This window comes from Nyctibius grandis, chromosome 2 (genome assembly GCF_013368605.1).
Source record: "Nyctibius grandis isolate bNycGra1 chromosome 2, bNycGra1.pri, whole genome shotgun sequence".
NCBI lineage: Eukaryota > Metazoa > Chordata > Aves > Nyctibiiformes > Nyctibiidae > Nyctibius > Nyctibius grandis.
Window position 1 is genome coordinate 20,528,849 of NC_090659.1, and position 14,625 is coordinate 20,543,473.

Here is a 14,625-nt window from a genome sequence, read left to right on the forward strand (position 1 = left end):
GACATGCAGCAGTATGGGATTATTCAAGGACTCTTCTGGTGTGGTTGAAAACAGAGTTGGCAGCTAAATTTCATATCTGCTTGACAGCATATGTATCTTTTATATATGTAGGTATGCCTGTGTGCGTGTGTGAGTGTATGCCTGCAAATGGCCAAAAGGGACTGGCCAGGGACAGACGGTAGAAGAGGTTCGTTGAAGGAGTGATAAGTCGTTTCAACTGGTTATTGGCAGTCCAGGGCAGCAGTTCCCAAGCTACTCTGCTTGGGAACCTCCAGGGCTATGGCTCCTCTCTCATTTCCATAGCGAGGCTCACAGCCCTGCATTTGGGTGCTCCTCTAACAGCACGCTGGTGGCTCCGAGCGCCTTTATTCAGCCGGGACCAACCAGGGCGCGTCTCTGGCTGCACAAGGCAGGAGGCTGGACTTGCCGCGGTCCCTCCGGATTACAAAGATTCATCAAACAGCAGCAGCTTGCCAGCTACCTCGACTTCGAAAGGCCAAGCTGAGGGCACATGGGAACCTGCCAGAGAGAAGCGGGGGATCAGAGAGGAAATGCTACCAGCAGCTTGCCCCTGTGCTGGGAGGCGTTCGTGCACAAAAAATCATCCGGTAGAAATGATAGCAGTAACCATGACAATGTCAGCAGCACGGCACTAGCAGGGCTTCCTCAAGGATTAACACTTTTCCGTACCAAGAGCGCATCTCCCTTTTTCTGATGTGCACTGTTGAGTCAGTGGTAGTCCATGCTTGCTTTATCTTCCTCAAAGCAGAGCTACCTGAGAAACTGCTTTCTCTGCAAATTGCTTAGGCAGGACTACCTGTAATACGAAAATATTTTTTACAGGAAGTCTGTCCCAGCCCATGTGCTTGTGAAGCACTTCGCACCACAGTCTCAGCCTAATCCCCCTCCCTTGGATGTCCCCATCACAGCTGGGAACCGCTGCCAACTGAAAACAAAGTTGTCTCATTTCACTGAGCACGCTGCTGTTTTCTAAGGTGTGACTTGGAGCCTTTCAGTTAGGTGTCAGCATGCGCTATTTGCTAGAAATAAAATCAATATTAATTAATTCTGCTTTTTTTTTTTCAATAAGTTTTTGTATTTTCCCACTCCAGATCATGAGTGAGGTGCATGCAGAGCAGAGCTCAGAGAGAATGGTCTTGGCTGTGTCCAAGGACCTGCTTCTCACAGCAAGGGCTTCATGGAGGGGTTGGTCACTAACAAGCATGATCCTAGTGGAAGAAGAAGAAAGGCAAACCATGTGGGGAATCCAGGGAAAGGGAGAGAAAGGCTGAGCTTATGGCAAAGGGCAGGGGAAACACGAAACGCGGAAAGGAGAAAGACCAGAGAAGAGACAGAAGACACATATCGCTAGCCACCCAGGGGAAGCGAAGGAGCAGAAAATTCTTCCCTTTGGGTGCTAGGCAGCCTGTCAGGCTGACAGACCTTTTGCCCTGCCTGCTCAGTGCTCAGCCTCTCATGCCCATATCAGCCAAGGGAATTATTACTAATACCATTATTATCATTATTTTGTAGAGCTCATCTTTACTCTTATTCTGTCTGGGTCAACAAAGACCGAGCTGCATCAATGTTTACCCCTAGGAAAGCACAACAGTGCTCTTTTACAATATATGGAACTGCAGTAATAACCATAAAGAGTAGTACTCAGCATCTGACAGGATGACTGATGTAAGCTGTCAGCCAATATTTGACTTTCCAGGTGAGATTAGATTTAGCATTAAATTTAATATAAACATAAAGCGTGCAGTATAAGGCACTTACTTAACAGAAAAGTGCTTATAGCCTTATGCAGGCTGGAGGCTACTTAAACTTTAAGATATCTCTGCTCCTCTCAAGAGTATCATCATATTACCCAGTGGAGTTTTAAAATCCTGATTTTTACTGTGAATCTTATTAGAGGAGGACACAGGAAAGGTAAGTTTCTGTTGGTAATTCTTTATTTCCCATTGAAAAAACATAGTAATTTTTTGTTCTGAATCAAAGAAAAAGCAGAGAGATTTTACATTAAAAAAAAATCAAGGCAGTTTGTATTTGGATTTTCTTACAGCTTGCTTACTTTCATTAGATTACCTTTATCCTCTGTGTTTGAGTGTGTGTGAGTGTATGATTGCAGAGAGACCTACATGCATGTGTACCTGCGTTATTCTGTGTGCGCGTGCCTGTTCTGTGCACGCTGGTATCGCAAGGCTAGTCCAACAAGCAGAGGAAGGTAAATTGCTGAACTCAAGTTCGAAAGACACTGCAATGTCTCATTAGTGATGAAAATTCACCACCCTTTACCACAGGCTGCAGTAAGTTCATCGTTGCCCAAAGACTGCACTGAGATCGAGTGACTATTTGTAGAAGCTTTGCCACATGTTGTAGGGCTCGGCTGGCCTGAAGCATTGAAGGATGGGTGCTATACAGGAGCATCAGACTGAAATCCTGTATCAGACCCTTTGCTTTTTGCAGGCTAGCAGGCTGCAATGCAGTCACACCCTCCTCTTCATGTAGGAAAGGCAGAAAAGGACAGTGGCTTTTCTCAGAGCTTCTCAAGAGCTTACTGCCTCAGTCAGAAAGGCAGTGTGCCTCAACCTCTGTGACGTAGGCCACGGGCATCCACGCTCACTGGATTTCACCAAAGCTTATTTGGCTTCCCACAGTGCAAAATTGACCTGAGCGAAAACTGGAGTAAGACCTCCTTGGGTCTCTGAACATATTGAACCACTCAGAGATGAGGATTCTCAGTTGATCTAAAATTGGTACTACATTTTCACTGGCAAGCGGCAGGTGTTATTTAATTGCCATAATGCAGACAAAAGAAACCAATGTAACTGTTTTATTACAGATATTTGATTAAAATAATTATCATGTTGTCTTTAGTAACCTTGCAAGGATGGCTGAAATGCAAAACTTCACTTGGGCGGTGGAAGATATTTTCAAGGAAACCTTTCTCACTTACATGAATAGCTGGAGGAAAAACATGACGGAAGCAGCGGATAAACTGCAAGCCAGGGTTGATGCTGAAAACTTTGACTATGTTATCCTTTATTTGATGGTGATGATTGGGATGTTTTCCTTCATTATTGTGGCGATCTTGGTGAGTACTGTGAAATCAAAGAGGCGAGAGCACTCCAATGACCCCTATCATCAGTACATCGTTGAGGACTGGGGCGAGAAGTATAAAAGCCAGGTTCTGAATCGAGAAGACCTCAAATGTGTGATCCATGAAAACTTGGGTGCAAAGGACAAAACAAGCCCTGAATCACCTTGACTTCTTGGAAACATCAGCATAAAGTCACATGCAGGGAACTCACCGGAATTATAAATAGCTGTGAAACTGTTCATTAAATTAACAGACAGGTCAATGTCTGAGGAAAAGTGCTAAGGAAATCAACATTACTGTTTCCCATGAGGACTTTGGCACAACTGCTCGGGGAACACCCAATAAAAATGCATGATTGTGCTTTGCTTTGATATTCTGTTCTTCGGGAAAATAAAACCAAGAGAATGAATAACTTGATTTTTTTAAAGCATTTTTTAAATCCAGAAGCAGATCTGGATGTTCCCACCCCAGAATAACTGTGAATTAGTGGTCAAAAGTGATGATTTAGATCCAAACTGTATGAGTTAAGCCCATCTTAAAAATAACTTGAAAATGTACAGTAAAATATCAAAATCTCCATCTATTGACTGAACAATGTGTTATGTTATGAATCATAGGAGGTAACCTATACCTACACACATTCATTCCAAACTATTTTTTAAATGATCTGGCTCCCATTTTGACTTCATTATTCATTGGCAGCAAAGATTGACTCATGGCATTCTAACAAGGCCTGTTTTATAGCAGAAGAGCTGCTAAATTAGCAGTCTCATCTCGGAACATGTCCTGGTTGTCTAGGGCAGCTTCCAGAGGTTCATCATCTGTCCTCCTCAAGTCCATAGCTGGCCAAGCTGTCTCTTCTGCTGCTCCTTGGTTCTCCACAGCAATCTATCTGGGGTGGAAGCTGGATGATGGAGGCACTGGTTATATCCCATCACTCAGGGCTCAGTGCAAAACACTGAGATCCTGCCTTGTGGTTTTCAGAGGAGGGATTTCTATACCCAGCTATCATGGTTGTCCCATTGCCGTGCTTCCTAAGTGTTTCCCATGTTGGGTACTGGTTCCCACTGTCTGGGAAATAGTTTTTCAAGATGGTTTATCTTCTTCTGTGGTGCTGAAGTAACGCTGGCTCTAAGGGAATAATTACAAGCAGAACGGGTGACACTTGTAGTATTAAAATGTGCTTCCTTTTGTGAGACTCTGGGTTTAGCTCCCATTCATGTTGCCAGACTTAAATCGCTTAAGCTAAAATTTCCCATGCTGGCTGTCTATCGTGTGGGCTTGTCGCTTGTTTTTAGAAAGTTTTGGCTAAAATGCTTCAGCCATGTCTGGCACTGCATTTCCGACAATTTTGTTTTGCTTGTGTTAAAAAAGAAATGAAAAAGAAAAGGGCTTTTTTTGTTAGGAAGCTTTGGCTTGTTTTGGAGACCGGTCCTGGGATTTGGCACAGCAGCTGTTGCCACGCTCCAGATGTGCCTTTTGCTGGCACAGTGATAGGCCTTTGAATAACCCCAGTGAGCGCTGGGGGTCCCAGCACAGCCACCTGCTGAGCCTCTCCCCACCCAGCACGCCCCCTTTCCCCCACCTCCCCTGGGAGGCCGGTGGGTGTTCGCCAGCTCCCCTGGTGCTCTCAGGGTTGTGCTCCCCACCCGGGCTGCCGCGCTGCCCCCGCCCTCGGGGCCCGCAGGCCGGTACAGTGCATTGGGCTGCACCCCGTGGGCAGGGGCGCTATGGCCGTGCTGCAGCCACGGAGAGACGCTTTTGGCAATGGGCAGCGGGACGAGCACCCCCGCAGAACCTGTCCAGGTACACCAGCAGCTCCCCGACCCGCCCAGGCCCCGCTCCCGGCCAAGACCGGGCGGCAGCTCCCGCCCCTCTTCCCGGTGGCGGGCAGGCGGCTGCGAGGACGGGGACCGGGACTGCTTTGCCCTCGGACCTACACGTGCGGGACGTATGGGAATTGCTTTACCCCCAAATTATTATTTTTTTCGGAAAAACATCAGCGTGCTACTTTCTGCGGCGGCCGGAGCACGGCGGGTTTGCGAATGAGGCGACGCCGGGGGAGCGGGCCCTGCCCTGCCGGGCCCTGCCGCTGCCGCTCCTGGGAGATGTAGTTTGCGGCGCCCTCCCGCCCAGAGCCATGGCCGCCCCGTGAGGTAGGAGCCGTGTTCCCCGGGCCTTCCCTCACACCCCTCCTTGGCGCGGCCGCCCGCGGCGCCGGGGCGGGGGAGAGGCGGGCTGGCAGGGTCGGCGGGGCGAGATCGGGCAGGAGCGGGGCGCCCCCCCACACACACACCCGCCCCCGACCCGGCCTGCTCCCCTGCACGGCTGCCAGCCCTCCGGCCTGCTCTCCTGCCTGCCAGCCCCAGAACCCTCAGCTCCCCTCAGCCTTCTCCTGCTTGCCCTGCTGCCTGTCCACCTGCCTCCCCTGCCTGCCCCCCTGCCTGCCCTCCTGCACACCCTGCTGCCTGGCCCCCACACAGGCCCTATTCCTGCCCTGGTCCCTGGCGTTGGCTGGTGTGCGAGGTGGCAGCAGAAGTTCCCTGGCCGTAACCTTCAGTGGCAGCAGAAGTTCCCTCGCCGTAACCAGGGGCCTCCCAGCCGCCTCTTGGATGAGGGAAGCTGCTGGAGACGTGCTTGCTTGTTGGCTATAAACCCCAGGCAAGCCTGGTTCGGCAGTCTCCCGGCGTATTGCCGCAGGGTACGATGCACGGCCGCCTGGAAGTGTGCTTTACTGTGTAGGAATCTGCTGAGTTTTGTTGTTTTCCTAAGAAAAAAATGAAGCAAATAAGTAAGAAAGAGGGATCTGAAGTTATCATGCGTTGAAAAAGTTTGGTTTCCTCAAGTGCATGTGTGGGTTGCTGGCTGTGCTGGGCACTGGTGCTGCAGGGACCAGGGAAGGTGACCAGGGCAAAGCTGGGGTCAGAATGGAGGCAGTGGAGGCTGCCAGCCCAGCAGACCCTCCTAGGGAAAGGTGGTGGCAGCAAGCGAGGGCCTGCAGCTTGCAAGGACCCTTGGACATGGCTGAAATGATGCCCTGGAACCCAAGGTGGAACAGTTTGATATGCCACTGACATTTTTGGTTTTGATTTGATTTTAATCCAGCCACCATGACTGATACATCCCATCTGCCCTATTCTTATTTTCCAGTGTTTGGAGCATGTGAGGAGCTGCCAGAGGAATCACTAATATTTTTATTTCTGCTTCTTCAGGTATGAAGATCTTATATGGCTTTATGTTTTTGATATTCCTTGAGTTTGTGTTAGTTTAGGGATTTCTTTATCAGTGACACTAGTATAAACTAAGTGATTACACAGATCTTTTTATGGAGTGATGTCTTGACCTACCTACACATACGGGCAGTAAATGTACACAGATCTGAGTGCTTCGGACTTAATATAACCACTGTGTCTTGTGGCAGTGGTTTGTGATGGATTCTTAGTGCAGCAGCTCTGGCTCACAGTTGCTTCCACTGTGTTTCTCTGCAGCTTTTGAGCTTTGCCATATTACTGTGTTTTCCCATGACCCGGTAGCCTTTTTTTTTTTGAGGAGGCTTGTCTTGTAGATGCTAAGCCTGATGCATGACACAGCAGGTCACGTGTAGTGGTGAGTCCTCCACTGACTGTCCAGGTGTGAAGCATGCTTTTTACTTCCAGATGTATGTGCATTAAAGAAAGCAGCAACAAGAGACAGGTGGAATGAAACCCCTTTTCTAGCTCGGGACATGCTCAGCCATCGCTTCATTTTAAATGCAGTCATATAACCCTAGTAGTTCAGTGCTTTCCGAGGCTGGTGACTTTTATAGCTTTTCACAAAGTGGATAAAATGGAGATGCTCAGAAATCCCCAGCAGACAAAAGAATATCTCGGGTCCCATTTTGTTGAGTAGATGGAGCTATTGGCAGGCTGAGGGAGACTTTCAGCCAAGACAACTCAAGTGGGTTTGTGAGTACCCAGATGCCTGGGTGGACATTTTCGGGTGCGTGCAGGCCAATTGATACTCTGCTGCTGCATAAGCAAACAATGAGGTGCATGGCTGGGCTGTGATGTGGTCGCTGTGGTGTACTGGAGCTGTAATTCAGTGGCTGAGAGTCCTGGATTCAATTCTGTATTCTACCACAGACTTCTCATCTGACTGGGGCCCAGCTCCTTTGTCTGGGGTGGTCTGTGTTGCACAACACAGCGTTGTGCAGAGATCCTGGGGCTGGTATCAGCTGAAGTCTAGCTCTGGGACTTGGTGCAGCCCTCCTTGAGAGCTCTTTAGACCTGCTGAGGACACAAGCCTATAGGGCTGTGTTGGTGACTCTCTCCATCTGCTTTGCACTCAGAAGACCTCAGCATTTGGAGCTAATGGAGGATTGCTAGTACAGTGCTGAGATGTGTGCTATGGGAAGACCCTCTTTTCCTTTCCCATCTGTAATAGCTTGATTTGCTTCACAGAGGAGGTCTAAGTGTAAATAGGCTAGTGATTGCGAGGTGCAATCACGGTGAAGAAGGCCACCGATACGTGTGAGAGTGATATCATTTTATCCCTATCCTCTACAAGTATGTGATGGATAGCTTGTGGAGTGTCTGTCACGGAGTCTGTGGCAGTGCTTCAGGCAGAGCCCAGTGCTCCTGTTTCTTTCTCACGTGCCTCAACACGAGACCTCTTTGTTGTGAGTGAAGGTAATAGTGACCTTCTGTGGGGCCCAGTTTGTGTTCCCAGTAGCTCTGTGTTTGTTAAGGGAGCTTGCATTTTCCTGGGGAACGAACAATGCCTGACTGTAGATGTGTTCTGAACTCCTATCTGTGCCTTATCTGCCTCTGAAAAGGCAAACATGAAACTTCAGCTGTTTAGTTGCCTGTGTGCTTTTAAGATATCACAACCTTGAAAGCACAGCATCTGAGCTTTTTAATTGATGACCTCAGTGCTAACAAATTGTTTTTTTCAAATGTGAAGTGAGTCCTGCCTTTTTGTCTCCTTTTCCCTCTTTTTTTCTCCCTGCCCTGTGCCCCAGCTCCACCCATTTTTTTTCTGTCCTGGGGTTTCAGCTGTATTTAATAAGGTCTGGCTCAAAATGGAGACTGGAAGAGTCAAGAGGCGAAATGCGAGAAGTGCTTGACCACCAGAGGCTGGTGGCACAGGATGTGGGAGTGCAACATGGAGAGAGTGGTGGCTTCCCTCAGTTCCAACTGCAGAAGACATGATGAGGGCAGACCATCAAAAGTGTCAGCTCTCACAGGAAAAGTTTTGGATCAAAACACCACTCTTCAGAACAAAGGGAGAATTTCGTTACTTCCTGTCCTTTGTGACTTCAGTGCAGCTATTCCTGGTGGATACACAGTTCAGTCAGATTCAGGCTCATGTCTCAGCAGAGCAGAAATATTTCAGAAGTGTTGCACTGAATGCTTAAATAACTGACTCGCAACCAAGAGCATTCGCAGGAGTGCGCACTCTGAAACACATTATACGCTGCTTCTTGCTGGTGGGACAGTACCCTGCAATCAGACCCCACAGATGGGCTCGGATAAAGTTTGCTGAGTCTAAAACTTTTTCTGTACGTAAAAAATCACTAAAACCCCATTTTCAGCGTCACGTGCCAGATGCTAGCCTGTCGTTGAATGGCTGAATTCTTGCCTCTTTACAATGTGTTGCAAAATTTATTCTGACTGAAGCACAGAATTTACAGCAGTTTAGGAGAAGAGTGAAGACTGTGTCTGATGAAGCCCCCACCCAAGGCAGCATTTTGAGATGAGGACACCCCAGTTGGGCAGCGTAGTCCCTTCATATCAAGCCAGGCTTCTGTAACTTGGGTTTCATTGAGAAGCCAGTAGCCACCTGAACCGTGCGCTGAGAACCAGATTCTGCTCTGATGTGGGATTTTTGCTGTGACCATCTGGCAGGGGACTTCAAATCTTCATGGTTGCTGAAATTCTGGATGAAACATCAGAAGTTAAAATGCCTTTTTTTCTGGAGGTGAAATACTACTGACTCATTAGTTCACAGCTGTGGTGACATTTTATCAACAGAAGGGAGCTGCACAACTCACGATCAACACAGTAAATACTGAATGACAAACGAGTTGGCCATGCCACTGCTTTGGTATAGTTCGATCTTGGTAACAGAGATCTCCAGTGGTGTCTCTCCGTGGTGACGCTTCCAGGGTGGTCTCTGCAGGGTGAGGATTTTGCAGCTGGGGGAGGAAGCAAGAAGAGGACTCCCTAGCTGGAGAAATAAGGGCATCTGTGAAGAAGCTGGCTGAGCAGTGCAGGAGCTGCAAGAACATTTGCTTGACTCCCTGTTTCTGAAGAAAAGTCAGAAGCAGCTGTTGTGGCGTGGTGGTGATGTATTCAGCCCTGCTGTTGGTGAAGGTTTGGACTAAGCTGTAGGGCTTCCTCCTGCTTTTTTGATGGTGACTCTATTGCTACCCATACAGGAAACACCTCGAGGGGGTCAGGCAGGGAAATGTGCTTAATTTGTAATCCAGCAGCTGAAATGGTGTCAGCGCTGGTGGAGCAGCAAGCAGAGACTGGAGGGCAGTGTTGTGGCTGTGTGCTGCAGCCTTCGGCATCCCCTAGGGCATTTCTCAGCCCCGAAGTTCAGCTCTGAAACGTATGTCGACCACTCAAGGTGAGTGGTTGATTCGCTTCTGTGTTACTGTGGGCTGCATGGAGAATTAATTTATTAGTAAATCAGAGACAGCTAGTAAATGATATTAGATACTAGGATTCGTTAGGCATTCAGGCTCCGAACAGGGCAGATGGGCTTAAAAACCACAGGACGGCTCTTCTGGGTGTGCTTCTGTCCGTTACGTCTCAAACATCAGTGGGGCAGTGTGATGTGCACACGTGTCAAACTTTCGAAAGCAGCCAGAATTGGGTTTTCAGCTGGGCAGCTGCTGGGATGTGCTGCGCGTGGTGGAAGCGCAGCCTCCGCTCTGCGCAAGCGTGGCACCTGCCCAGGGCCTGTCAAACCCCTGTCCTTCAGCAGCACGGACGTTGCTCCTGTCAGTCAGCTCCAAAAAAGCCCATATAGGTCATTCCTGAACCGTGTGGCACTGATACGCTGCCAGGCGCTGTGCAGCAGATGAGCTTGTCAGAGAGGTGCACGGTGGACATGCTGAGTAGCAACAGATTGACTAATTCTTTTTAAATTTCCTTTTCTTCAAGATGCTTCTGTCCCGGTCTGTGCCTTTAGAAGTGTGATGCTAGTTGGTGCTGGGCGCAACCTGCTGCAGGACGGACAATATCATCACTCAGCCAAGATGGTGGCGTTCAACTGGAAGGTGAGAATGTTTCCTATTCATAAAGCAGTGAATTTCTGCTCTTCCAAGCAGATGCATGTAAGATGTGGTTGGGTAGGTCCTGTGTTTAAAGATGGTCTCCTTGTGTAGGTAAAGGTTGTCTAACCACCACACTCTTTGCACCTCAGGGACAGAGGACTCGTTGTTGTTGTCCTTTCTTGCCATAAGTGCTTGCACCTTGCAAGCTGCCCCCAGTACTTGCTGTTGGGGCCTCACACTTTAGACCTGAGCGCAGTACTGGTAGGCAAGCTCTGCTCTGCTCGCCTCTGCTCCTCCTGGCTTTCCTCTTTCAAGGCTTTTCTCCGGCTGCTCTTTCCTCAGCTCCTTTCGTTACTGGAGGGTATTTTCTCCCCTATGTCTTTTAGTGTGTTGAGGCTATAAACACTCTGCAGGATACGTGTGTAAGGCACAGAAATGCTTGAGCAAGTACCTAATGCATTAACAATTTTAACATATTAAATCAAACCATTTATCGAGGGGGCAACACTGATCCCAAGCCTTGGATTTACCTTTCTGGTGTTGCAGAGCTGTGGTTTAAAGAGATTGCCACTTTTAATATGTGGGAAGATTGACAGAGGATGATGGGTTTTTTTGCAAAATTAGAGGGGAGTGGCCTGATATCAAAGGTAACGTGCAGCTTGTAGAGATCAGTGTTATAAAAGACCTCACCTGAGCCTCTGATTTGTGGACTTTAAGGGGACACACTAATGATGTATGGATACAAGGCTTTTTCTAAATTCAGTAGTTTGACAACGGCCAAACAGCTTTCTGAGGTGCTGGAAGACCTGCTACGGGTCCAGGGGTGTACTGGGAGGCTCGCTAAGGGGGAGCTGGCACTGTGAACCTACTGTGCACACCACTGGACCGATCCTGCTGGCCAGGTGGCTCTTTGAAACAGTGTGCTGGGAAGTTCACACACCTTCAATATTCTTCTGGAATTGACAGCTTTCACTGATTGCCTGTGCTGTTTTTGATATATTTGTATTCTGAGTCCACAGGGTTACCCATTTGCCCTTTATTTTCCACTCCTTGTACACTTACAGTAGCATGCTTTTATAACGTTGAAATATGTTGTACAATTTTGGTGGTTCCAGGCGTTAAAAACTCCTGAAACCGAATCATTGGAGACTGTGGGGTTTTTTACTTTTCTTCCAGTAAAAAGGCCTTTATACCTTCTAGATCTAGGCAAGTTAACTGCAAAACTACCATGGCTTAAAATTTCTAGGAGCACAAAAGTGTCTTTGGGGATCACATCTGATAGCTGATATGCACAGATTCATTGCTCATGTGAGAATGCTTCAGAAGCATTTCCACTTTTACCATTATCCTAAGATACTCAGTTCTTCCTCTTTTTCAGCTCTAGATCATGACAATATTCCATTTGCTGTAAAGTAAGCAAAAGCAACAAAGACCTGTTCAAAGGGGCTTCATATACAAACCTGAGTGAAGTGAACTTGGTTTTGTCCTTTCCCTTAGACGTTGATCTGCCTAGTTTAAAGTTTCCTACAGAAAAAAAAAGCATGACTAGAGGAGCATTACCATTGCTTTGAATAATGCTGTTGCTGTAGGAAGCTGTATAGCATCCCTGTAGATTCATTTTTAATTGGCCAAGTGTTCCAGTAACTGATTAAATACATTGTTTTGCATTTCAGGCTTTGGAGAATTTCCCATTGCTGATGTACATTTTGGCAGCTAAAACATTGATTCTTTGCTTAGCATTTGCTGTAGTAAAAATGTACCAGAGCAAAAAAATTGAAGAGAAACTGAAGAGGGAACGTGAAGAGAAATTTAAAACAGAAGTAGAGAAGAAGGATGATTGAAGAGTCTCTTAGGTATAGAATTTATTCGACATCCTGGTGTTTGATAATGGCATTGACATATTAATCCCATTATGTTTTGGCTTGGATACATCTGGATTGTGCAATTAGAACTGTCACCATTATCTGAGTTGTTCTAATAGGCCAGGTTGGATGGGGCTCTGAGCAACCTGGTCTAGTGGAAGGTGTCCCTGCCCATGGCAGGGGGGTTGGAACTAGATGATGTTTAAGGTCCCTTCCAACCCAAACCATTCTACGATTCTATGATTCTATGAATATTTTTCTCCTGTGATGCTTCAGTGTATTTGCACACCCATATCATGCCCATTCTTTGTAAGGACTGCAGTTGCCACCAGAAAACTTGGCAGCCATGTTTTGTGATTTAGGAGATCTTAGCACAGTATTCCTTCTCTGCTCTTCATCTCCCTGAATTTTTACACCAAGCCAATTGCACAGGAAATCCTGATAAATAAAGAGATGGTTAGATTGGCAAAAAATGCATGAGAGGCATGACAGACAGGATGATGCAGTCAGACCTCTTGGCCTTAAATCATGTAATTAAGATAGAAAAGAATCAGCCATTCCATATTAATTAAATACGTGACAAATTGTAGATAGTTTAGCTGGAAGTGCCGGATCTCATGCCATGGAGCTTCCCAAGGTAACAGAAATGCTACAGATTATGCTATGTAACATCCACCATATATATACTTCTCTGAGAAAAATGGACATCTTTCTGCATAAAAGAGCAAAATGAACATTACAAAATTTCTTTAAGTTTTGTGTTTTCATTCCCTGTGTGCTGAATTCCTTCCCACTTTTTACAAATTTTAAGCAACCGTTGCCTTATTGGATCAAGTCCATTAGCAAAACGAGTGCTGACTATTGCTAAGAGTGTATTCCCTGACTTGCTTGGTATGTGATTTTTGTATCAGTTTGTTTCACCTCTCTCTGTTTTGCAGCAAAATGGGAATTCTATTCCTGCTTCCCCTTTGTAAGCTCAGTGGGAGTTTGATGTAATGTTACACTTTATTAAACTAAAAAGCTTACTTTCCCCTTTTGAGGTCATTGCCTCACATATGAAGAGAGTTTCAGTTTCTAGAAATGTTTACTACTTTTGATTTCAAACCTATCACTATTTTATTTTGTGCAACAGAGTTTGGAAATTCTGACTAGAAATGGGTCCGTGGCAATAACCATGGGAATGAAGTGGTTCATTCGCATAGGAAAAACAACAAAAACAATGGTGTTTTTCAGTCTCCTGTTTACATCAGATTGAGGACTTGTCTGTGGGCAGACTTGTGCCATTTTAAACTCTTGTTTTAAATCAGTTTACCTAGCCACTGGAAAATGGCTGTGAGAACACCTCTTTCTTTTTTTGCAGACTAAGTCAGACAGAGTAAGTTATATGGAGTTCTGTTGCTAAACGAATGAGAGATGGGCTGCCCTGCTCACTGCTGTGCAAGTGAGCAAGCCTGCTACTTGCAGGGGGCAGAACATACCGTGCTGTGTGTGCAGTGTTGGGTCCCAGGGAGTTCTGCCTGGCAGAGTCCCTAGCCCAAGGGATTGCTGCGCCAGGGTAACATGTTCATCCAACAGGGCCTCTGTGTCCAGCATGTGACGTTGACCTTGTTGAATGACTGGCATTAAAGCAGTTCTGTTTTCACAGAAAATACCATAGTTGCCCAGTCACCCAGTGTTGCCCACCAGAGGCCCAGTCCTTCCTAAATTCCGCTGTCTCTCGGACTGTCAGCCATGTCTTTCTATAATGGGATTGCGAGAAGGGGTGAATTCTCCTACCCTAAAAATGTTCTCCAGTGTCAGCACCGCAGAGCTGTGATTAGCTCCGATTGCAGCGTGCCACGTGGGCAGGCAGATTTAGCCCATGTGCTGCCAGCATATCGTGCCTGCTGTTCTCACTGCTGTTTCCCCACCCTGCAGATTTTCAGACACTTGGCAGCTTGCATTGGATTCCTTTCCTGGAAGAGTGAAGCCTTCCTGTAGATGAAGGATGTATCAAAGGAATAAAACCCTCAAGAGGAACATTCGCTTAAACTGTATCTCAAATTTTTATATGTACAGCAAAATATCTAAGCCTCTATTTATGCAATAAAAAAATCCTTTGTAAAAAAAGTAATGGCCTTGGTTGCTGGTTACTCAAATGCTACAGTTAGAGCTGCAGGGGAGGCAGTTTTTAAAGATTAGCTGCAAGGAGGTGGCTGGTTTTCAAGAGAAAAACACTCTGAATCCGTGATGGGTGTGTACAAGGTTCATGGACAGACAGAAGGAAATGGGGAGGGCTCTATGCAACTTCTTCAGAGCAACTGCTTCCTGCAAGGGTGTAAATCTGAGACTTGTGGGCCCTTTATTGAATCCAGATGAACAAATGCAGGAGAGGAGCTTTTCTGGGCAGGTCTTTC

The 14,625-nt window shown here is 46.8% G+C and overlaps 2 protein-coding genes across 3 annotated transcripts; both read left to right on the plus strand.

Annotated features, from left to right (window-relative positions):
• Window positions 1–2,893: 2,893 nt before the first annotated feature.
• Window positions 2,894–3,327, plus strand: KCNE2 (potassium voltage-gated channel subfamily E regulatory subunit 2). Its single transcript, XM_068395544.1, has one exon. The coding sequence runs from the start codon at window positions 2,894–2,896 to the stop codon at window positions 3,269–3,271; it is 378 nt and encodes a 125-aa protein (XP_068251645.1). The 3' UTR covers window positions 3,272–3,327.
• A 1,657-nt stretch (window positions 3,328–4,984) lies between these two features.
• On the plus strand, window positions 4,985–14,342 carry SMIM11 (small integral membrane protein 11). 2 transcript variants are annotated; one of them, XM_068424923.1, is made up of 5 exons: window positions 4,986–5,259; window positions 6,254–6,315; window positions 10,255–10,370; window positions 12,041–12,220; window positions 14,147–14,342. In XM_068424923.1, the coding sequence occupies exons 3-4, from the start codon at window positions 10,290–10,292 to the stop codon at window positions 12,206–12,208; spliced, it is 249 nt and encodes an 82-aa protein (XP_068281024.1). In that variant the 5' UTR covers window positions 4,986–5,259; window positions 6,254–6,315; window positions 10,255–10,289; the 3' UTR covers window positions 12,209–12,220; window positions 14,147–14,342. The 2 variants fall into 2 exon arrangements, with proteins under 2 accessions (XP_068281025.1, XP_068281024.1); XM_068424924.1 differs by lacking the exon at window positions 6,254–6,315 and having other exon boundaries at window positions 4,985–5,259.
• The last annotated feature ends 283 nt before the right edge of the window (window positions 14,343–14,625 follow it).